General features: G+C 47.5%; 1 protein-coding gene across 1 annotated transcript in view; it reads left to right on the forward strand.

Annotated features, from left to right (window-relative positions):
* Positions 1–12,043: 12,043 nt before the first annotated feature.
* The window catches only part of JHY (junctional cadherin complex regulator), a 54,433-nt gene continuing 42,152 nt past the window's right edge, over positions 12,044–24,324 (forward strand). Inside the window, exons 1-3 of the mRNA XM_060251681.1 lie at positions 12,044–12,418; positions 19,614–19,838; positions 20,511–21,021. Of these exons, the coding sequence (XP_060107664.1) occupies positions 12,057–12,418; positions 19,614–19,838; positions 20,511–21,021 (1,098 nt within the window). The 5' untranslated portion in view covers positions 12,044–12,056. The remainder of the gene's footprint in view (positions 12,419–19,613; positions 19,839–20,510; positions 21,022–24,324) is intronic.

Raw genomic sequence — 24,324 nt, forward strand, 5'->3', positions numbered from 1 at the left:
AGACCTCAAGCTGCCATATTTCTTGCTGGTGGCAGGCCAAGGTTAACTCCTCCAGAGCTCTTATCCTGGACTTGTTCTTCACTGCGGTGTATCATCTTGGTGCTCTGTTTGTGTTTCCAGATCCCTGCTGTTTTGGTCTACCATCCATGGTTTGGGCTTTGATGCTACTGAGTTCATAGCTCTGGTTCCACCTCTTCCTGTCATGTGCATACAGTTCAGTGGAAGACTGAAGACCACTGCTAATAATTTTCCCATATGGGGTCAGGGACAAGGTGGTTTTCATAATGCCATCAAATGAGTTGTGTTGGTTTAACCACCAACCCAGTTGATGAAGAGCGGCGTCGGGATGCGCAGAAAGCGCACAGAACGGACCGGGGTTTAGAGCAAAAGTAGCCTGAGTGTTAGGGTTTTTGACTGCTTCGAAATAATTTTTTTGGCTAATTATTTGACTGCTTCAAACAAGTCAAAACCCCTGTATGTAGGCTTGCCTTGTCAAGAGTGAACATCCTGGAGGGCATTGGATGTGTGGAGGATGTAGAGAGGATTCATTATATTTATAATTTCCCTTAATTTATGGAACAAGGATGCCAACTTCCAGGTGGGGCCTAGAGCTCTCCCAGCATGAGAACTCATCTCCAAACAACAGAGGGCAGAAAATGGCTGCTTTGGAGGTTGGACTCTGTGACCCACTCTGAACTTTCTCCCTTCCCCAAATACTGCCTCAATTCTGTGACCAATAACCTGGCCCAGGAATGGCCAAACTGTGGCTCGGCTTGGGAGCCACATGTGGCTCTTTCAGATATTGTATGGCTCGCCAAGCCAGCCGGCAACCTGGAGAAGAGAGTACAATCTGAGAGAGGTCACTATAATGGATAACACAACAAAAAATGCAAGCTAGTGCCCAATTTACTAAGGAGTATATAGAAATCAGTCCAAATGTCCAAAACATGTATATTCAAGTCCCAAAGTAGTGTGGTGACAAGCCAATCGATGAAGTACTTGTTTCTTTCCAGTCTTCATCAGACCTGGGACCAATATTGATTCAATTATATGGATTTTTTTTTACACGATTTAAAAAAAAGAGGGACACAGAGCGTCTCCAGCATCAATTTCACCTCGGCTACAGCTCAGTATGTGGCTTCTTGTGCCGTGTTTTGGACATTTGGACTGGTTTCTCTATACTTCTTAGTAAATTGGGCGACCTGGAGAAAGCATTTAAAGTTGCTTTGTTTCTACCTCTCTCTCCTCCCTCCCCCATCTATTTCCCTCCCTCCCTCCCTCAAACATCTGATGTTCATGTCTTAGGGCTCTCAAACATCTGACATTTATTCTATGTGGCTCTTACCTTAAGCAAGTTTGGCCACCCCTGACCTGGCCCCTTTGGAGTATAATAATAATAACTTTATATTTCTATCCCGCCCTCCCCGCCAAGGCAGGCTCAGGGCGGTATAAAAGGGTTGCAAGTCGAAAATATATTTGTTCTATCCCACCGTGTTTCACTATGATGGGCCCCTATGTATCCCCCACTCCCAGGCAGATTTTTCCCGCCAAAACGTCATTTCCCCTCAGGGACTGGAGTCGCCCTCCAGCAGCGCGCTAACAATTCCATCCCGCAGGGCAGCTCACATCGCGAATAAAGGTGCTACGGGAATGTTCCTAGTTAGTCGCAATTATTTCAGCTGAAATAGTGTGGGTATTTAAAATGAGATTTGTCACATAGTGATCACTTGTTTGAAGCAGTCAAAAACCCTAACACGCAGGCGACTTGTGCTCTAAACCCCGGTCCGTTCTGTGCGCTTCCTGCGAACCCCGACGCCGCTCTTTATCAACTGGATCCGTGGCAGGTACCATTTCCGCAGAAGTGCGGAGAACCGTTGCTCCCCTCCCCATCTCTTCACTTGGTAGGTGCCGAGAGAAAGGCGGGCGGGCGGGTGGGCGGAGCTACAGCGCGTGTAACTGTGTACCGTTGCCATGGGGACGCAGCGCTAGTGGCGTGGAGGCGGCTGCGGGAAGTGGCTCCGTGAATCGCCCGGGCGGCGTTACTGCCCCTGTTTTGGAAAAGGTGAGCGGGGAGGGGGTATCAGCGAGGGAAGGGATTCAGGCCGGAGTGGCGGCAGCAGGAGGCGGTGGAGAGGGCGTTTTTAGAAACTGCCCCGTGCTTTTGGTGGTGGAGGCAATCTGGGCAGGGCTAACCCTGTTTCACACCGGCAGCAGCACCTTTACCAGCTGCTTGAAAGGCGGGAGTTCGGCAGGTGTAGCTTCCCCCCGCCGCAGCATCAAGGTGCAGTGGTGAATTATGCTTCCTCTGTTGAACTTCTGCCAATCACACACAGACCATGTATCACAAGCAGCAGTGTTTGAGTATTGTGCATCACAAGTTGGTGTAGTGGACTCTTATCTGGGAGAACCGGGTTTGATTCCCCACTCCTCCACTTGCACCTGCTGAGATGACCTTGGGTCAGCCATAGCTCTGGCAGAGGTTGTCTTTGAAAGGGCAGCTGCTGTGAGAGCCCTCTCCAGCCCCACCCACCTCACAGGGTGTCTGTTGTGGGGGAGGAAGGTAAAGGAGATTGTGAGCCGCTCTGAGACTCTTCGGAGTGGAGGGCGGGATATAAATCCAATATCTTCATCTACCTCACAGGGTGTCTGTTGTGGGGGAGGAAGGGAAAGGAGATTGTGAGCCGCTCTGAGACTCTTCGGAGTGGAGGGCGGGATATAAATCCAATATCTTCATCTACCTCACAGGGTGTCTGTTGTGGGGGAGGAAGGGAAAGGAGATTGTGAGCCGCTCTGAGACTCTTCGGAGTGGAGGGCGGGATATAAATCCAATATCTTCATCTACCTCACAGGGTGTCTGTTGTGGGGGAGGAAGGGAAAGGAGATTGTGAGCCGCTCTGAGACTCTTCGGAGTGGAGGGCGGGATATAAATCCAATATCTTCATCTACCTCACAGGGTGTCTGTTGTGGGGGAGGAAGGGAAAGGAGATTGTGAGCCGCTCTGAGACTCTTCGGAGTGGAGGGCGGGATATAAATCCAGTATCTTCATCAACCTCACAGGGTGTCTGTTGTGGGGGAGGAAGGGAAAGGAGATTGTGAGCCGCTCTGAGACTCTTCGGAGTGGAGGGCGGGATATAAATCCAGTATCTTCATCTACCTAACAGGGTGTCTGTTTTGGGGGAGGAAGGGAAAGGAGATTGTGAGCCGCTCTGAGACTCTTCGGAGTGGAGGGCGGGATATAAATCCAATATCTTCTTCTTCTTCTTCTTCTTCTTCTTCTTCATAGCTTCAGGTGGGTAGCCATGTTGGTCTGAAGCAATAGAACAAAGTTTGTGTCCAGCGACACCTTGAAGACCTACCAAGTTTAATTCTGGGTATAAGCTTTCGTGTGCATGCACACTTCAGGTACATTAAGGAATTAAGCTTTGTTGGTCTTTCGAACAAACTTTGAGTCCAGTGGCACCTTTAAGACCAACAAAAGTTCATTCAAGGCATGAGCTTTCATGTGGACTCACACTTCTTCAGAGACACAGAAATGGAAGTTCATGTTTCATAGAAGACACTGACATTGGATTTAAAACCCGCCTTTCACTCTGAATCTCAGAGTGACCCGCAATCTCCTTTATTTTCCTCCCCCATAACAAACACCCTATGAGGTAGGTGGGGCTGGGAGAGCTCTCACAAAAACTGCCCTTTCAAGGACAGCTCTGTGAGAACTATGGCTGACCCAAGGCCATTCCAGCAGCTGCAAGTGGAGGAGTGCGGAATCAAACCCGGTTCTCCCAGATCAGAGTCCGCACACTTACCCACTACACCAAACTGGTTCTTGCAGAGCCGTATGTATATAAGAACATAAGAGAAGCCAATGTTGGATCAGGCCAGTGGCCCATCCAGTCCAACACTCTGTGTCACACAGTAGCCAAAAAAAAAAGGAAGTTCACAAGTGGGGCTAGAAGCCCTTCCACTTTGCTTCCCCCCCCACAAGAACCAAGAATACACATCTGCCCCAGACAGTTCCAATAATATGCTGTGGCTAATAGCCAATGATGGACCTCTGCTCCATATTTTTATCTAAACCCCTCATGAAGCTGGCTATGCTTTTAGCCGTCGCCATGTCCTGTGGCAGTGAATTCCACATGTTAATCACCCTTTGGGTGAAGAAGTACTTCCTTTTATCTGTTCTAACCCTACTGCTCAGCAATTTCATTGAATGCCCACGAGTTCTTGTATTGTGAGAAAGGGAGAAAAGTACTTCTTTCTCTACTTTCTCCATCCCATGCATAATCTTGTAAACCTCTATCATGTCACCCCACAGTCGACGTTTGTCCAAGCTAAAGAGCCCCAAGCATTTTAATCTTTCCTCATAGGGAAAGTGTTCCAAACCCTTAATCATTCTAGTTGCCCTTTTCTGGACTTTTTCCAGTGCTATAATATCCTTTTTGAGGTGTGGTGACGAGAATTGTACACAGTATTTCAAATGAGACTGCACCATCGATTTATACAGGGACATTATGATACTGGTTGATTTGTTTTCAGTTCCCTTCCTAATAATTCCCAGCATGCCGTTGGCCTTTTTTATTGCAATCGCACATTGTCTTGACATTTTCAGTGAGTTATCGACCACAACCCCAAGATCTCTCTCTTGGTCAGTCTCTGCCAGTTTACACCCCATCAACTTGTATTTGTAGCTGGGATTTTTGGCCCCAATGTGCATTACTTTGCACTTGTCCACATTGAACCTCATCTGCCACATTGACGCCCACTCACCCAGCCTCAATAGATCCCTTTGGAGTGCCTCACAATCCTCTCTGATTCTTACCACCCTGAACAATTTAGTGTCATCTGCAAACTTAGCCACTTCACTGCTTACTCTCAACTCTAGATCATTAATGAACAAGTTAAAGAGCATGGGACCCAGTACTGAGCCCTGCAGCACCTCACTGCTTACCGTCTTCCACTGCGAAGATTGCCCATTTATACTCACTCTCTGTTTCCTATTAATTAGCCAGTTTTTGATCCACAAGAGGACTTGTCCTTTTACTCCATGACGGTCGAGCTTACTAAGGAGCCTTTGATGAGGAACTTTATCAAAAGTTTTCTGGAAGTCAAGGTAAACAACATCTATTGGGTCCCCTTTGTCCACATGTTTGTTCACCCCCTCAAAGAATTGTAATAGGTTTGTGAGGCAAGATCTTCCCTTACAGAACCCATGCTGAGTCTTCTTCAATAACTTGTGTTCATCAATGTGCCTACTCATTTTGTTCTTGATAATGGTTTCTACCAACTTTCCCAGTATTGAAGTCAGACTGACTGGCCTGTAATTTCCTGGATCATCTCTGGAACCCTTTTTAAAGATAGGGGTGACAGTTGCTACCTTCCAGTCCTCAGGAATGGAGGCAGATTTCAATGAAAGATTACATATTTTTGTCAGGAGACCCACAAGATCACCTTTGAGTTCTTTCAGAACTTTTGGATGTATGCCATCCAGACCTGGTGACTTATTAGTTTTTAATTCGTCTATCAGTTGTAGGGCCTCCCCTCTCGTCACCTCCATCTGACTCAGGTCTTTCAAGACCCCTTCCAAAATTAGCGGTTCTGGAGTGGGCAAACACTTCTTATCTTCCATAGTGAAGATGGAGGCAAAAAATGCATTCAGCTTCTCAGGCATTTCCCTATCCTCCTTCAGTAATCCTTTTACCCCTTGGTCATCCAAGGGCCCCACTGCCTCCCTGGCTGGTTTCCTGCTTCTTATATATTTGAAGACGTTTTTATTGTTAGTCTTTATGTTTTTTGCAATATGCTCCTCATAGGCCCTTTTTGCCTGCCTGATCACAGTGTTGCATTTGATTTGCCGCATCTGTGTTCCCTTTTATTAATCTCACTTGGACTAGCTTTCCACCGCTTAAAGGAATTCTTCTTACCTTTTACAGCTCCTGTAACTTCGTTTGTTAATCATGCAGGCCTTTTCTTATACCCGTTTGTGCCTTTCCTAATGTGTGGTATATATTTTATCTGAGCTTCTAGGATTGTAGTTTTAAATAGCCTCCAAGCTTCCCCAAGGGTTTTGACTGCATTTACCTTTCCTTTCAGTTTCCTCTTCACATGCCTCTTCATCTCAGAGAATTTACCCCTTTTAAAGTTAAAAGTGGTTGTGCTGGTCTTTTGGGGCAACTCCCTATTTATACAAATGGTGAAATCAATAACATTATGGTCACTGCTCCCAAGCGGTGCAATCACTTTTACATCTCTCACCAGTTCTTGGGCTTTACTTAGGAATATATATATGTATATATATATAGGCAGTTGCTTCTACATAGGTGAACAACAAATTAGCATACAATGAAGATGTTTTGATTTATTTATTTATTAAGTTTATACCCCACCCTCCCTGCCAAAGCAGACTTAGGGCAATATATTTTCAAAGACGAAATAGTAATAGGAAGCTAGGTTGTTGTTTTTTAAAAGTCCTCCTGAACTCAAACTTTGTTCTGGTGATCATATGAAGAGTGTTCACGTAAGTGGGTGAGATGTCTACTATGTCCATCACCGTCTCCTCTGACCAGCTCTAACAACAGAACAAGCAGATTCTTCATTGTTATTTCCATGGTCCACTGGCAAACCCCTCCTCCGGCTCTTTGGGATCACAGGATCTCTCTTCTGTGAGTGGGGTTTTTTTAAACGCAGGGTTTTAATCTATAACTTCTAATGTTTTATCCCAGACTTGGATAACCCAGCCTGGCCTGATCTCAGAAGCTAAGCAGGGTCAGCCCTGGTTGGTATTTGGGTGGGAGACCTCCAAGGAAGTCCAGGGTCTCTAGGCAGAGGCAGGCAATGGCAAACCTCCCCTGAGAGTCTCTTCCCTTGAAAACCCTACGAGGTTGCCATGTGTCAGCTGCTACTGGATGCCAGTTTACACACACACACACACACAATGTTATGTTTTAGTATGATATCTGGTAAGCTGTCTGAAGCAGATTTACCAGGTGAGGCACCATTAAAACCCTCTAAATAAATAAACTTATTGCAATGCAGTCCTAAATAGATAAATTGCCTTTCTAAGACAATTCAGTGTACTCCCAAGCAATATTCCCTCTACTTTGTGAGCTACTGGCATTAAAGTTGTGGGCTGCTGCATAAATTAGTTTGCTCTGGGGCCATTTTTTCCTGAGCTAAGACAAAAATGTGTGAGCTGGAGGCTAAAAAACTGTGAGCTAGCTCACGCTAACTCAGCTTAGAGGGAACACCACTCACAAGAGTGTAACAGTTTGCACTGTCAGCCTCTCAAACTAACTTTGCCATTCTGAGAGCTCAGGGGAGGGATGCTGGCTCAGTGGTAGAGCATCTGCTTGGTAAGCAGAAGGTCCCAGGTTCAATCCCTGGCATCTCCTACTAGAAAGGGTCCAGGCAAATAGTCATGAAAAACCTCAGCTTGAGACCCTGGAGAGCCGTTGCCAGTCTGAGTAGCCAATACTGACTTTGATGGACTGAGGGTCTAATTCAGTATAAGGCAGCTTCATGTGTTCATATTAAGGGAGGGACAGTGGCTCAGTGGTAGAGCATCTGCTTGGTAAGCAGAAGGTCCCAGGTTCAATCCCTGGCATCTCCAACTAGAAAGGGTCCAGGCAAATAGTCATGAAAAACCTCAGCTTGAGACCTTGGAGAGCCGTTGCCAGTCTGAGTAGACAATACTGACTTTGATGGACCGAGGGTCTGATTCAGTATAAGACAGCTTCATATGTTCAATTGAGGGAGATCAGAATGGTGGCCTTTTTATTTTTAAGTGAATGAAAGGGATAGTGGTCTTTCCCCCCACCCTTTACCCAGATATGCTACCAATTAAGCTTTCTGCCTGCACAGTGCCTGACCTGGAGATCCCAGGAGGGCCTCATCTCAGCTCTCAAAATCTAATCAGGGTTGGTCCTGCTTAGTTCTAGGCTGGGAGACCTCCAAGGAAGTCCAGGGTTGCTACACAGATGCAAGAAACAGCAAACCACTTCTGAACATCTCTTGCCTTGAAAACCCTATGAGGGGTCACCTTAAGTTGGCTGTGACTTGACAGCGTTTCCCACCACCACCCCTGAAGCATGTGAGCCATAGCCCTATCCCAGGGGTGGCCAAACTGTGGCTCGGGAGCCATGTGTGTCTCTTTCACACATATCGTGTGACTCCTGGAGGTCAAGGAGGAACTTAATGCAGGCTTACTCTCAAGTAAGTGTGCTTAGCATCAGGACCTCAGTCAGAGTCTGAGCACTGACCCCTGGGTAAGCGACCATTTCCACTGTGTGTAAAGTAGGAAAGAAGGGGAAAATAGGAAGTCTTGCAAGCTCTTCATCACCAGAGAGATTTATTTATTTATTCCTCGTATTTATATCCCGCCCTCCCCGCCGAAGCAGGCTCAGGGTTGCTAACAACAATCAAACCCAAACACCAAATCAGTAAGCAAACAATTAAAATTAACTATCATTACCAATTAACAATTTTAAACAATTTAAAATAGTTTAAAACAATTTTTGGTGCTAGTGTTGGTGTTGGTCTCTTGGAGACCTAGAGTGGGGAAAGAGAATGCAAGAGCCAAGGGAGCCATTGGAAGGAGGAACTGAAGTAAAGAGGGCTGTGCAGAGCTCCCCCTTAGTTTCATAGCTCTTGTAGGAACTGTATTTACTAACCTTTGTGTCATGGCATTATTATTATTATTATTAGGAAGGGAATTGAAAACAAATCAGCCGGTATCATAATGCCCCTGTATAAATCGATGGTGTGGTCTCATTTGGAGTACTGTGTGCAGTTCGCCACATTTCAAAAAGGATATTATAGCATTGGAGAAAGTCCAGGAAAGGGCAACTAGAATGATTAAAGGGCTGGAACACTTTCCCTATGAAGAAAGGTTAAAACGCTTGGGGCTCTTGGAGAAACGTCGACTGCGGGGTGACATGATAGAGGTTTGCAAGATAACGCATGGGATGGAGAAAGTAGAGAAAGAAGTACTTTTCTCCCTTTCTCACAATACAAGAACTCATGGGCATTCGATGAAATTGCTGAGCAGACAGGTTAAAACGGATAAAAGGAAGTACTTCTTCACCCAAAGGGTGATTAACATATGGAATTCACTGCCACAGGAGGTGGTAGTGGCCACAAGCATAGCCACCTTCAAGAGGGGTTTAGATAAAAATATGGAGCAGAGGTCCATCAGTGGCTATTAGCTACAGTGTGTGTGTGTGTATATATATATATAAATTTTTTTTGGCCACTGTGTGACACAGAGTGTTGGACTGGATGGGCCATTGGCCTGATCCAACATGGCTTCTCTTATGTTCTTATGGCAAAGAGAGATGCATAATGATACATTCAGTTGTCAGTGATTGATATGGTACATGTGAGTTTCCTTCTCCCTCTTATGCCAAAAAAACAATTCCCTAACCTTTCCCTATGCTAGTCTTATGGGGACTGTTATTCCCAGCTTTTTTTAAAAAAAAAAAGTCTCCTTCTAGCATGGTCATGGTGTAAAGTGCATACATATGTATTTTATCTTTCTGTGCAAAGAATTAAGACTTTTAATGAAGACGTGTGTGATATTTGTTCATGTCTTGCAGCTCTCAAACATCTAATTCCATGTGGCTCTTACATTGAGCAAGTTTGGCCACCCCTGCCCTACCCCAACATCTGAAGACTGCTTTCTACAAAGTCAGCCTATTGGTCTGTCCTGCTCAGTACAGAGTCGTCTGACTGGCAGCATTTCTCCAGGGTCTTGGGCTGACAAAATCCTTGCCCAGCACCTAGTGCCAACAATCCTTTTAAGTGCAGAAAGCAGGGACTGAACCTGAGACCTCCTGGGCACAAGTTTCGTGCCATACACATGAGTACATCTCTTTTGTATCCTGACCAGAACCAGATCTGCATGTTTTTTGAGGGAAAGGAAAGGAAAGGTCCCCTGTGCAAGCACTAGTCGTTTCCAACTCTGGGGTGACGTTGCTTTCACAACATTTTCGCAGCAGACTTTTTTACGGGGTGGTTTGCCGTTGCCTTCCCCAGTCATCTGCACTTTTTTGAGGGGGGCAAAATTAAAAAAATGACTCCCCCTTATGGGCCCATTCTACCTTAGGGGCCCATAGAATAGAATGGACTTCATATTCAATTTGGCGCCACCTCCTGTGGGTAGCGCCTGGGGCAAGCACCCCCCTCTGCACCCCCCCCCCCCAGATCTGGCCCTGTGTGACAGAGAGTGTTGGACTGGATGGGCCATTGGCCTGATCCAACATGGCTTCTCTTATGTTCTTATGTGACATAAAGTGTTGAACTGGGTGGGCCATTGGCCTGATCCAACATGGCTTCTCTTATGTTCTTATGTGACATAGAGTGTTGGACTGGATGGGCCATTGGCCTGATCCAACATGGCTTCTCTTATGTTCTTATGTGACATAAAGTGTTGAACTGGGTGGGCCATTGGCCTGATCCAACATGGCTTCTCTTATGTTCTTATGTGATACAGAGTGTTGAACTGGATGGACCATTGGCCTGATCCAACATGGCTTCTCTTATGTTCTTATGTGACATAGAGTGCTGGACTGGGTGGGCCATTGGCCTGATCCAACATGGCTTCTCTTATGTTCTTCAGCTTGTGGCATCCTGGGACTGATCAGAGGCCCGCCACCTTGTTGTTCGGGAGATCTCAGGATGGCCACCATTAGTGGCTGGTTATTCTAACATTGCTTCAGATCTGAAGGTACCCGATGCAGACACACAAAGCCGTCCTTCAAGCAAAAGAAATGCCCTTTCATTTATACACTCAAATGAAATGTTGCTTTCATTTTTTACTGGTTTATTGCTCAGGATCAAGGGATCGCTAAAGACTCCGGTGGGAACAAGACAAGATCAATACTGTTAATGCACTTCTTAAATGACATTTCTGAGAGGCTGTGGTTCTATTTTTATCCCTTGCCTACCTTCCTTCCTTCACAAAAATTGGTGGCATGTATGGGATTTTCAAGAGGTTTACAGTACAGGCAGTGACCACACAGTTTGACATATATAGTTTTTACAAGGTTGCTGCTTCATGTGCCTTGATACAGAATCATAGAGTTGGAAGGGTCCATAGAGGCCATCTAGTCTGACCCCCTGCTCAATGCAGGATCACACTCAAGCACCCCTGACAAGTGTTCATCCAGCAACTACTTGAAGGCTGCCAGTGAGGGGAGCTCACCACTTCCCTGGGCAGCTGATTCCACTATTGAACTACTTTTATTGTAAAATAATAATAAATCCCAATATCCAACCAGTACTTTTCTGCCGATAATGTAAACCCATTACTGCAAGTTCTCTTCTCTGCTGCCAACAGGAGTGGCTCCCTGCCCTCCTCTAAGTGACAGCCTTTCAAATACTTAAAGAGAGCAAACATGATACCGCCCCCTTCCGCTTCCTCCAAAATGAACACTTCCAAGTCCCTCCATGTTTCCTAGTAGGGGTTGGTCTCCAGCCTCCTGATATTCCATGGCATTAGTTGATTAAATAGACAGGAATTGCAGAAGAAGAAGAAGATTGATGATGATGGTGGTGATACTGGATTTATACCCCACCCTCCACTCTGAATCTCAGAGCGGCTCACAATCTCCTTTATCTTCCTTCCCCACAATGGACACCCTGTGAGGTGGGTGGGGCTGAGAGAGCTCTGACAGAAACTGGCCTTTCAAGGGCAACTCTGCAAGAGCTATGACTGATCCAAGGCCATTCCAGAAGCTGCAAGTGGAGGAGCGGGGAATCAAACCCAGTTCTCCCAGATAAGAATCCGCACACTTAACCACTACACCAAACTGTCTTTTATATCTTAATCATATCTAGAGGTTTTAACAACATCCACCCCCAGTCATACTCATACTTCCCAAATTTAAGCAAGATTTAAAAAGTTTAATCAATAGGTCTCTTTTTACTGTACAGTTCCAGGTAGCTTCTCAGCCTTGGGATTACAGGATTTCATAATATGAAATGTTTTGATAGGGCTGTTGTTTCTTGTTTTCCAGAAGAAGGGCGGTGCCCATCTCTCCCCCTGATTTTACTGCCTGCCGTGAATGCCTGGCAATATGGATGAGAGCCGCCCATCGCAGAACGGACTGACTCAGCCCCACGTTCATTACTCATTCTTGAAAACCGCCTCCGAAGGCCTGTCGCTGAGCAAGGAGGATTTCTGTTCAAGCCCCCACGACTCCTTGGAGTCTGATTCTGAAAGCCTCGCTCAAGAAAAGCAGTATCAGTTGGAACTTCAGCAGCGGATTGAGGATGGCGAAGAGCTGCTGAACCAGTCTTACTATGAACTGGAGGAAGACAGCCTGGAGGAAAATCCCTTGAGTGAACCTGAAGAGTCAGACGTGGAAGAAACTCAAATTTCCACTGGAAGTAACTGCAGAAATGAAGACTGTAGTAATACTTCAAGGTAATCATGGTTCTCTTTAACTCAGAGAAAGCGGCCCCGTGGCGCAGTGTGGTAAAGCAGCAGTACTGCGGTACTGTGGTCTGAACTCTCTGCTCACGACCTGAGTTCGATCCCAGATGAAGCTGGATTCAGGTAGCCAGCCCGAGGTTGACTCAGCCTTTCATCCTTCCGAGGTCGGTAAAATGAGTACCCAGCTTGCTGGGGGGAAGTGTAAAAGACTGGGGAAGGCAATGGCAAACCACCCCGTAAAAAGTCTGCCATGAAAACGTTGTGAAAGCAACGTCACCCCAGAGTCAGAAACGACTGGTGCTTGCACAGGGGACTTTTCCTTTCCTTAACACAGAGAACTGCAGGCTCCCACATTCTCTTTTCTGCTCAGGCTAGGTTAAAAAGGTGCAGGGATGCCAAATATACAAAAAGCCCTGCTGGGGCAGAACTATGGGCCATCTAGCCCAGTTAGGGGTGCCAATCCCTAGTTGGGGACAGGAGATCCCCTGGTTTGGAAGGTCTCCGCCCCCCACTTCAGGGTTAGCAGACAGTTGCAGGGGAGGAATGTTTGCTGGACGCTCCATTATATCCTATGGAGACCAATCCCCATAGGGTATAATGAAGCATTGATCCACAGGTATCTATGGCTCTGGAGGGGGGCTGTTCTTTGAGGTAGAGGCACCATATTTTCAGCATAGCATCCAGTGCCTCTCCCCAAAATACCCCCCAAGTTTCAGAAGGATTGGACCAGTGAGTCCAATTCTATGAGCCCCAAAACAAGGTGCTCCTATCCTTCATTATTTCCAAAAGAGAGAAGGCATTTTAAAGGTGTGGGGTCCCTTTAAATGTGATGGCCAAAACTCCCTTTGGAGTTCGATTTGCTTGTTCCTTGCTCCTGGCTCCACCCCAAAGTCTCCTGGGTCCACCCCCAAAGACCCCAGATATTTCTTGAATTGGAGCATTCTCCTCTCCTCTGTTTTATCCTCACAATCAATGTTCCCTCTAAGCTGTGGAGTCATGTGAGCAACAGTTCTACTTCGTGAGCTACTGGCTTTAAAGTGGGGAGCTACTGCATAAATTAGTTTGCTCTGGGGCCACCCTTCCTGAGCGAAGACAAAAATGTGTGAGCCGGGGGGGGCAAAAAAATTTGTGAGCTAGCTCACACTAACTCAGCTTAGAGGAAACAGTCCTCACAATAACCCTGCAATGTAGGTTACACGGAGAGCATGTGACTGATCCAAGGTCACCCAGCAAGTTTCAGTGGCAAAGTGGGGATCCAAAGCTGGGTATCCTAAATCCTCGTCCAACACTCTGGCCACTACAGCACACTGCTTCATATACAAGCGTGCTTAGGACTGCATTCTTAAATGAAAATTCAGACAGCTATATTTTGCTTTCTAGAAGAAGGCGCACAGCTGTCTACGTTGTTCTCCCAAGTGTTTGTTTGCAACCAAGGGTCGCTATGTAGAAAAATAGGTGGTGGAGCTCATTAGCATAATTTAGCGTATGCCACACACACCTCAGCCAAAAGCAACCCGATGCGGAAAAGGAGAGCCCTGGGAGAGTGGCTTGGGCTGGCTAGAGATCCGGCCAGCCCAAGCAGGCCTTGCTCTTCTGGGCCACCCCCCTCCCCAGTCAAAAGGCCAGCCACTGCCCAAAATCACATAAGAAGTGAAGAAAGGGTGGTGTGGGCTTCTCCAGGGGTTAATACGGGCTGCTAGGGGCATGGCAAAGTCCCTGGTGGCTGGCCTGCTTCCCTGCTCTCCTAATCCAGGGATTGTTATGCAGCTTCACCTACTATTCAATGGACAAGGTAGGTGGGGAGGAAGAGGGGGAACCCTTAGAAAGGTTCGGGAGCTGTGCTCCTGTGAGCGCCTGCTGAATCTGAGGCCTGTCTGCAACACAATAAAGATAATAATACTCCACATAATAGATTTCCCAATTCTCAGTCTCCTCAACAACCCCGTAAGGCCTGCTGGTTTTATTATCGCTATTTCAGAAGAGAGAGCTGACGCTGAAAGTCAGTCTAATGGCTTTTGTCTTCCATCCCTTATGCCAGAAAGCCTTATCATTTTTTGAGGGCGCGCAGATGGAATAGTTCCCTTTTTTTATTCAATAACTGCTTAAATGCCAAAATTAAAAAATTCTAGAGTGGCTCTTTCTCACCCTGACTTGCTTTTAGAGATGCATTAACTTCCCCATTCGGGGTAAACAGAAAATTGGATTTGCCGTGCACAGAGAAAGCCTGAACGCTGCATAAAATTCGAAAATAATTGTTGTTTAAAAGGATTAAATTAAGCCTGAAATGGGGAAATGATAAACACATTCAATTTAACTGTCTACTTAGAAACAAATGCGGTGAAAGAAAAGAAGGCAACATTTATTAATAGCATGCTTTCATTGGCCTCCTGAACAGGCAAAGTAGCTAGTTATTGAACATTTTATCGCTAGTGGGGGAAAAGATGTTAATTGTGCAGGAAACACACTCTGATCTTAGATGGGGGCTTCCTTTTCTGTTCCCCCCTCCCCGGCAGAGCACGGAGCTCTTCATTAAATGGAAATTTGATGTTATGTTCTTTCAAATTATCACAGCGTGCGCTCAGATGGAGTCCATTAGCAGCCACAAAATATCATGCCGTACACCTATGATGCTCTCTGTTTGCATCCATTATGAAGCCAGGAATTTGAAGAGGGGACCTTGCATCTGCTGGCTCACCCCCTTCCCCCCCCCACCCCCGCAACAAGGCATGTTGCGCGCAGACGGTCCACGTAACCCTTATTCAACAGAGGAAGGGGGCAGGAGAGCGCTCTCAATAAGAGGCTTTCCGCGTTTGCCCGCCCGCGCTTCAGAGACGGAGCGCTTCGCCCCAGTTTGGCGACCTCAGGCAACGCGATCGAGTTGAGCCCTTGCTCTGGGATATCAATACAATGAGCCTCTTCAGGATCATCTGCTGTCCTTTGGAGCACGGCTATTGTCCCTCGCCCAACTATTGCACATTTCTGGGCTCGAGCCACTTCAGAACGCGCCTCACTTATGCATGCATACGATTTACATTCATGAATAATCACCGCCAGGTCTAGGGCCGCTGCTGCGGTGACGTCGTCGAAACCTGTTGGGAAACGTTAATTGTAATTTCAAGTCCCTGGCACGGGTAGCTAGGGGCCTTAACTGAAGTTTAATGGAGTATTATAACCGGTGAGTCATGCTTTATATTAAGCGTAAGCAAGCGGCTGTCCTCAGGTTAGGATAGGACAATAGCCGGGCTTCTTCCAATTGTTGTCAGGCCTGAAGGATGGGCGGCTGTCGTTTCAGGGCTTTGGCGAGGGGGAGGACCCTCAGCTGCGCTGCCAACTCTTTGCCCTGACCTGGGTGGCCCAGGCTAGCCTGATCTCGTCACATCTTGGAAGCTATGTGGTTAGTATTTGGATGGGAGACCACCAAGGAAGACCAAGGTTGCTGCGCAGAGGCAGGCAATGGCAAACCATCCCTGAACGTCTCTTGCCTTGAAAGCCCCACAGGGTTGCCATAGGTCGTCTGTGACTTAATGGTGCTTTCTACTGCCACCACCAACTCTTCTTCTTTTTGGCTTTTGAAAGTCCTGGCTAATCACATCCAGAAGAACTTGGGAAATCAAAGTTGTTTCGCCACATTTTTTTTAGCAACGGGGGTTCTTGAGAAGTGGCGCGCATGCCCCCTGCCAGGTTGGTTCCCTAATTTATTTTGATCACAGTTTCCATACTGCCACACGAGGTGGTGGCGGCTACAAGCATTGTAAACTTCAAGAGGGGATTGGATAAACATATGGAGCAGAGGTCCAAGGTATAGATGGAACTCTCTGTCTGGGGCAGTGATGCTCTGTATTCTTGGTGCTTGTGGGGGGACACAGTGGGAGGGCTTCTCGTGTCCTGGCCCCACTGGTGGACCTCCTGATGACACCTGGGGTTTTTTGGCCACTGTGTGACACAGAATGTTGGACTGGATGGGCCACTGGCCTAATCCAACATGGCTTCTCTTATGTTCTTATGTTCATAGTCCATTTGTGAGTGACATCGTGGCGAGGAGAAGAAGAAGAAGATATTGGATTTATATCCCGCCCTCCACTCCGAAGAGTCTCAGAGCGGCTCACAATCTCCTTTACCTTCCTCCCCCACAACAGACACCCTGTGAGGTGGGTGGGGCTGAGAGAGCTCTTACAGCAGCTGCCCTTTCAAGGACAACCCCTGCCAGAGCTATGGCTGACCCAAGGCCATGCCATCAGGTGCAAGTGGAGGAGTGGGGAATCAAACCTGGTTCTCTCAGATAAGAGTCCGCACACTTAACCACTACACCAAACTGGCTGTGGCTGAGTGGGAGAGCATCTGCTTTGCACGAGGAAGGTGTCAGAGTCAACCGTGGGCATCTCCAGGTAAAAGGATCAGGCAGTAGGTGATGTGAAAGACCCCTGCCTGAAACCCCAGAGAGCAGCAGCCGGCTTGAATACGCCATACTGCCTTTGATGGGCCAGTGGTCTGATTCAGTGTAAGGCAGCTTCATGTCTTCATATTGACAAAGGGCTTCAGCTGCTGCTGCCAAATGCTGCTGTGGATGTGGAAGGACGTCTAGGAGGGACTCAGGGTTTTCATAACAATTACTAAGAGCCAGGGCTTTTTAATAGAAAAAAAGCCCAGCAGGAATTCATTTGCATATTAGGCCACACCCCTGATACCACCATTGTTACACACAGGGCTTTTTGGTAGAAAAAGCCCAGCAAGAACTCATTTGGATATTAGGCCACACCCCCTGATGCCATGCCAGCTGGAACTGCGTCCCTGCTCAAAAAAAGCCCTGCTAAGAGTTCACCCTCAGCCCCAGTCTCCACTTGCAAGGGTGACAGATGCTACTGACAGTTGCTACAGATGCTTAGTCTCTCTTAGCTACCGTGCTGGCTTGACGTTTGTCAAGCCAGCACAGTAGCTAAGAGAGACTAAGCAATTAATGCCGAAAACCCCAGTTCAAATCTGATGTCTCGTATGAACTCACTCAGTGGCCTACAGTAAGCCACTCAGCTTAAGAACATAAGAGAAGCCATGTTGGATCAGGCCAGTGGCCCCTCCAATCCAACACTCTGTGCCACACAGTGGCCAAAACCCCCCACAGGTGCCATTAGGAGGTTCACCGATGGGGCCACAACTCCAGAAGCCCTTCCACTGTTGCCCTCTGAGCACCAAGAATACAGAGCATCTCCACCCCAGACAAAGTTTTGCATCCATATCTTGTGGCTAAGAGCCACCGATGGACCTCTGCTCTATACGCTTATCCAGCTATGCTTGTAGCCCCCACCACTTCCACCTCCAGCGGCTGTGAATTCCACATGTTAATTACTCTTTGGGTAAAGAAGTACTTGGCTTCCTCAGCCGCCCTATTGAAGTAATTCAGCAGTTTTGGCTCTGTTTCACCTGAATCCTCTGACGCCCAGTGCTGACTGGAGATGAGGCCCATCTGCTCCCATCAGGAATGGGAGATTATCAGGGCCTTTGGGGCAGTCTGTTTCCTAGAGGAGCAGTCATATCCATCCTTTTGAGTCTGGCCAATACTGGCAGAGCTTGAGGCAGCACAGAAAAGTCACGTGCCAGTCTTTCCTCCAGGAAGGCTGGATGAGTGCCTGCAGGCATGGGCAATGCATGTAGTGGAAGGACCACTGGAGCAGTGGTTCTCAACCAGTGGTATGTGTACCACTGGTGGGACATGGAAGGCGTGTAAGTGGGATGCAGAGTTTTAATAACAGTTGCTAGGAATTTGTTTGCCCTCAGTCTCCTATTATCCATCTGTGATATTTTGGCATGCTGGTGGTAACTTGCCCAGACCAAGATGGTACACTCTAACCTGATTTCATCAGATCTCAGAAGCTAAGCAGGGCTTAATATGGTTAGTACTTGGATGGGTGACTACAGTCTGGTGCAGTGGTTAAGTGTGTGGGTTCTTATCTGGGAGAACCGGGTTTGATTCCCCACTCCTCCACTTGCACCTGCTAGCATGGCCTTGGGTCAGCCATCACTCTCGCAGGAGTTGTCCTTGAAAGGGCAGCCGCTGTCTCAACCCCACCTACCTCACAGGATGTCTGTTGTGAGGGGGGAGGTAAAAAGAGATTGTGACCGCTCTGAGATTCAGAGAATGGGGCGGGATATAAATCCAATATCATCTTCTTCTACCATGGAAGGGCTGGGTCTCTATGCAGAGGCAGCCAATGACTTATCAGATCTTGGAAGCTAAGCAGGTTGGCCCTAATTAATACTTGGATGGGAGACCACCAAAGAAGACCAGGGTCTCTACGCAGAGGAAGGCAAAGGCAAACCACCTCTGTCGTTCGCTTGCCTAAAAAACACTACGGGGTCACCGTAAATCAGCTGCAATCTGAAGGCACTTTACACTACCAGGGTGCGGTCACACGTACCATTCGTGACGACACAGCTCTGTCTGACTGACGGATTAAATGTGTTCGTTCAGACATCCACATCTGGCAATCGAGCATCATCCGGGGTCATTCCGACTTGCTGCGGATCAGTGCCGCATTAATTTGACAGCACATAAAGTCCGGCCCTTTTTCAAAACAGCGGCACAAAATCGGCTTTTTGTTGTTTGGACAGCTCACGCGCGATACTTCCTCTCACCTTTTTTTTTTTTAAAAAAAAAGCCCCAGCAGACATGCGCATTGCCAGATCATCCGGGAATCTGAGGTGACGCTTCTGCTTCTCCAGTCAACACAGGATCGGGGAGGGGGGGGGGGAACGTTATCCCACTATTCAGAATAGGAAAAAATTCTTTTTTTTTCGATGTGGAGGATTTCAAGATATCATTGTCACTGCCAATTTTTAGGAAAATAATTCCTGGCAGTTCCGTGGTTTGGATCGGCAACGTTAATTCTGGAAACTTTCGCCCTTCCCCCCTGCCTCTGAAGAAGGTTTTGATTTCCCAGCTCCAAACAGTTGGGCGCATGTTCAATGGACCCCCTCCCCTCCCAGAAATCACCATCTGATTACGCATGCTCCAAGAAATGGGCATGATATTATTGGATGTCTGATTGCGCACAACAGAATGAATTGCATTCTTGGATGCTTGTCTGAACTGCCCTGCATCGAATCAATATTCAGCAGTTCCGATTTGAACGCTACACACACGCTTTTAATGGTACGTGTGACCGCACCCCCATTTTTAATTTTGGACATGCAGGCTGAGAACAGACGGGCATTCTGGGGCGGCTTGGAGGCATCCCGAATCGGGACGGCTCAAAAAGAGCTGTCCCAACGCCTCCACACACTCACCTGCATGTCGCCCCCATCTCGTTGTGCGGCAGCAGGGCGCCTCTGCACGGGAAGACGCCCTAGCAGCCAGATTCCTTTTTTTCCCCCTCGGCAGCAAGCGCTCATGCGCACAAGTGCTCCAGCGCTCCGAATGGTTTGTTTAAAAAAAAACCCTGGTACAGCTTGGGGCAGCTTGACAGTTCCACACCGCCAAGTCACCTCGCTTGCGCCCTTCCCTGTCCAGAGGGCAGGGAGGTGACTGACGGCCGGCTCAGAGATTTGGAAGTGGTAGCTTTTTGAGCCGGTCTCAGGCACCTGGAGGACGGGGGTGAGGATGGGAGGAGGATGGTCGCCAGATGTTGCCATCTGTGCAGGTTTTTTGGGTCGACTTCAGAGGCGTCTCTGAGCCGATCCAAAGTGCCGGTCTGTAATCAGCCACAGTGTTTCTCTTTATCCCCTCCCCTTCCTCCTGTCCATCAGCAAGTGTCTTTGATGAGCTGCTTCCTGCCGACCCTACCTGCCAAGGATTGTCCATCAAAGCTATAAAGATAAAATTTACTCCCAGCAATGCCACTTCGATGTTTAGGTCCTTAAGACTTGCTATGAACGATACTTCTAACAATAGAATACCTGTAAATGTATAAATGTCCTTGTCAGGAGGGACTGGTGGGATGCAGGATATAAAAGGTTGAGGACACCTTGCCCGGAGGACCTCAAACTCTGGAGTGGACCCGTGCCTGAAATTTTTAAATGGGTGCCTTTTAAAACGTCCTGTGATCTTTCTCTTGGTGAAACTGTCCCTTTTTGTTTGCTCTTTTTTTGGTAGCAAGGAGGAAATCACAGACAGGTACTCTGGGCTGCGGTACAATCCCAACTGGAAAAATGAGAGAGACGGCATCATCGTGGAAAGAAAGGAATCATACCGGGAGGATGCCCAAGGCTCACCATTCCCTTCTCTCAGTCTGACCGGGAGACCTTCCCAAGACAGGCTTACGGCTGTGGAGCATCATCTCGAAGAAGGACAGCAAGAGATCCCGTCTGTGTCTGGCAGGAAGTCGCTGAACTCTTGTGCACAACTGGCAAGCGTTAGTGATGAATCTTATCTATCACTTAAAAACTGGGAGCAAGAAGGGGAGGCCGCGGCTGCCTGCCGGTACAACAGCAGTTCCAGTATATATAGCAGTGGCTCTTCCGCCCAGACGAAAGACTTTATGCAACAGAGATCCAAAAAAGACTTTATAGGAAAGAACAAGGTCACTCTGGGATTAGCAACCCGAAAGAACAGCTCCTACCTTCAGCTCTACAGCAAAAAGCAAAGGGAAGGCTGTCCACGACAGGTAAGTGAATGGCCTTGGAGCAGAATATCTGAAACAGCCTTTTGATAGCGTCTAGTGACTGTTCAAAGTGCTTTCTTTATTATACCCAGAGGTCACTTTTTGCAATAGAGCTTAGCAACGTAATCAGCGCAACAATATGTAAATCACAAAAGCAGGAATAAGCACAGTTGCCACTGAGAGCCAAACTATATGGGATGCTGGGAATTCCAGGGTCTAATTCCCAAACATGTTATTAATTTTTTTAAAAATCCTGAAACAACCCAAACTGGGGAAACAGCACAGGGGGCAGGGGGAGCTGAAATGTCACCCAACACCCCATCTTAATGTCCTTATCTGAATAGGATATCTCTCCATCTCCTTTTTTGAAGGGGAGAAAACACTCGAAAGCTTGTGGGCAGAAATCCAGACACCTCACAAAGTCATAGAGCTGGATGGTCCATGGAGGCCATCTAGTCCAACCCCCTACTAAATGCAGGATTAGCCTCAAGCATCCCTGACAAGTGTTCATCTAGCTGCAAGCATAGACAGCTTCAAGAGGAGATTGGATAAACATATGGAGCAGAGGTCCATCAGTGACTATTAGCCACAATGTATAGATGGAACTCTCTGTCTGGGGCAAGTGATGCTCTGTATTCTTGGTGCTTGTGGGGGGGGGGGGCAATAGTGGGAGGGCTCTTAGTGCCCTGGCTCCACTGGTGGACCTCCTGATGGTGCCTGTATTTTTTGGCCACTGTGTGACACAGAGTGTTGGACTGGATGGGCCATTGGCCTGACCCAACATGGCTTCTTTTATGCTCTTATAGGTGGAACACTCTGTCTGGGGCAGTGATGCTCTGTATTCTTGGTGCTTGGGGGGGCACAGAGGGGGGGCACAGTGGGGGGCTTCTAGTGTCCTGGCCACACTGATGGACCTCCTGATGGCACCTGGTTTCTTTGGCCACTGTGTGACACAGAGTGTTGGACTGGATGGACCATTGACCTGATCCAACATGGCTTCTCTTATGCTCTTATAGATGGAACACTCTGTCTGTGGCAGTGATGCTCTGTATTCTTGATGCTTCGGGGGCACAGTGGGAGGTCTTCTAGTGTCCTGGCCACACTGATGGACCTTCTGATGGCACTTGGGTTTTTTTGGCCACTGTGTGACACAGAGTGTTGGACTGGATGGACCATGACCTGATCCAACATGGCTTCTCTTATAGATGGAACACTCTGTCTGGGGCAGTGATGCTCTGTATTCTTGATGCTTCGGGGGCACAGTGGGAGGTCTTCTAGTGTCCTGGCCACACTGATGGACCTTCTGATGGCACTTGGGTTTTTTTGGCCACTGTGTGACAGAGTGTTGGACTGGATGGGCCATTGCCCTGGTCCAACATGATGGCTTCTCTTATGTTCTTATGTTAGCTGCTGCTTGAAGACTGCCAGTGAGGGGGAGTTCACCATCTCCCTAGGTAGCTGATTCCACTGCTGAGTTACTCTTGCTGAAAAAAAAATTATCCCTGATTTCCAACCCGTGCCTTTCTGCCCGTAATTTTGTGAGTCCTGTCCTCTGCCGCCAACAGGAACAGCTCCCATGAACCTTTGCCCTGAGGGCATTCAAATGCTGGTTTCATGTCCCATTCAGAACTTGGACAGATGTGAAAGATTCCTAACCTTTTTAGGTATCCATTGCTTAGGACAGGAGTGGCCAACTATAGCTCTCCAGATGTTTTTTGTCTACAACTCCCATCAGCCTCAGCCATTGGCCATGCAGGCTGGGGCTGATGGGAGTTGTAGGCAAAAAACATCTGGAGAGCTACTGTTGGCCACCCCTGGCTTAGGAGCCATTCTTTGAAAACCCAGTAAAACAACTGGGAAATTGGTCCACTGTTGTTGTTTTAATTATAACCAACATCTGGATCAGCTCAACCATTAGAGAAGAAACTGATTTACTTGAAAGCATTACTTCAGGCAAATATGAACTGCTATGTAGCTGTTTTCAATATATTAACTAATGCTGGAGAATATGAACAGCCTGCTCCAGTATTGCACAACCTTTCCCCGTGTTAGAGAAAACAAGTCTAAATCATCTATTCTTCCACTAGCCTGTGCCTTTATCATACAAGTCCCCCCACATCTCAGCTATTCCTTATATTTTCCTTTTTTATTTGGGACCCATGTGTGTATAAATGCTTACAGTTTTCCAGTCATGGAGGTTTCATTCTGTCATGATGTGTTAAGAGCAGTTGGTGCCCTTTTTCTGTATGAATCTTCCTGTATTACAGCCCATCCCATCTTAGAACCTGAGAAGCTCAGGAGAAAGTTGGGTGTAGAGATATTTCATATAAATAAAACCTAAGCTTGGCCTCACCACATTCTGTAGCAGCAAGCTGCACAGGTTAATTGTGCATTATGTGAAGTTCTTTCTTTCCTCTGCCCTAAATCCACTGCAAAACAATTGACTTGGGTGCTCCAAAATTCATACTCAAGGCCCTTTTTCTTACCTGTGGGGTGTTGGAGGGTAGGTCCTTCTGAATTGATAACAATGAGTGCTAGAGTTTTAAGTCACACTGACCATGTCTTCAGGATGGAAAGGAAAGGTCCCCTGTGCAAGCACCAGTCATTTCCAACTCTGGGGTGATGTTGCTTTCACAACGTTTTCAGTCATTTTATGGGGTGGTTTTCCATTGCCTTCCCCAGTCATCTATGCTCCCCCCCCCCCAGCAAACTGGGTACTCATTTTACCGACCTCGGAAGGATGGAAGGCTGAGTCAACCTCGAGCCGGCTACCTGAAAACCCAGCTTCCACCGGGGATCGAACTCAGGTTGTGAGCAGAGCTTAGGACTGTAGTACTGCAGCTTTAACACTCTGCGCCATGGGGCTCTTCAGGATGAGGTTATATATATGTGAATTAATGGACCCCCACAATGCTTTTTTATTTAATAACTTCATTTAAGAACATAAGAGAAGCCATGTTGGATTAAGCCACTGGCCCATCCAGTCCAACACTCTGTGTCACACAATGGCCAAAAAAACCTAGGTGCCATCAGGAGGTCCATCAGTGGGGCCAAGACACTAGAAGCCCTCCCACTGTGCCCCCCCCAAGCACCAAGAATACAGAGCATCACTGCCCCAGACAGAGAGTTCCAACGATACGCTGTGGCTAATAGCCACTGATGGACCTCTGCTCCATATGTTGATCCAATCCCCTCTCGAAGCTGTCTTGCTCCCCAAGGACCTTGCATTCATCTCCTCCATTTTATCTTCACAACAACCTTGTGAGGTAGATTAGGCTGAGAGTGTGTGTGGCTGGCCCAAAATTC

This window comes from Heteronotia binoei, chromosome 12 (assembly GCF_032191835.1).
Source record: "Heteronotia binoei isolate CCM8104 ecotype False Entrance Well chromosome 12, APGP_CSIRO_Hbin_v1, whole genome shotgun sequence".
NCBI lineage: Eukaryota > Metazoa > Chordata > Lepidosauria > Squamata > Gekkonidae > Heteronotia > Heteronotia binoei.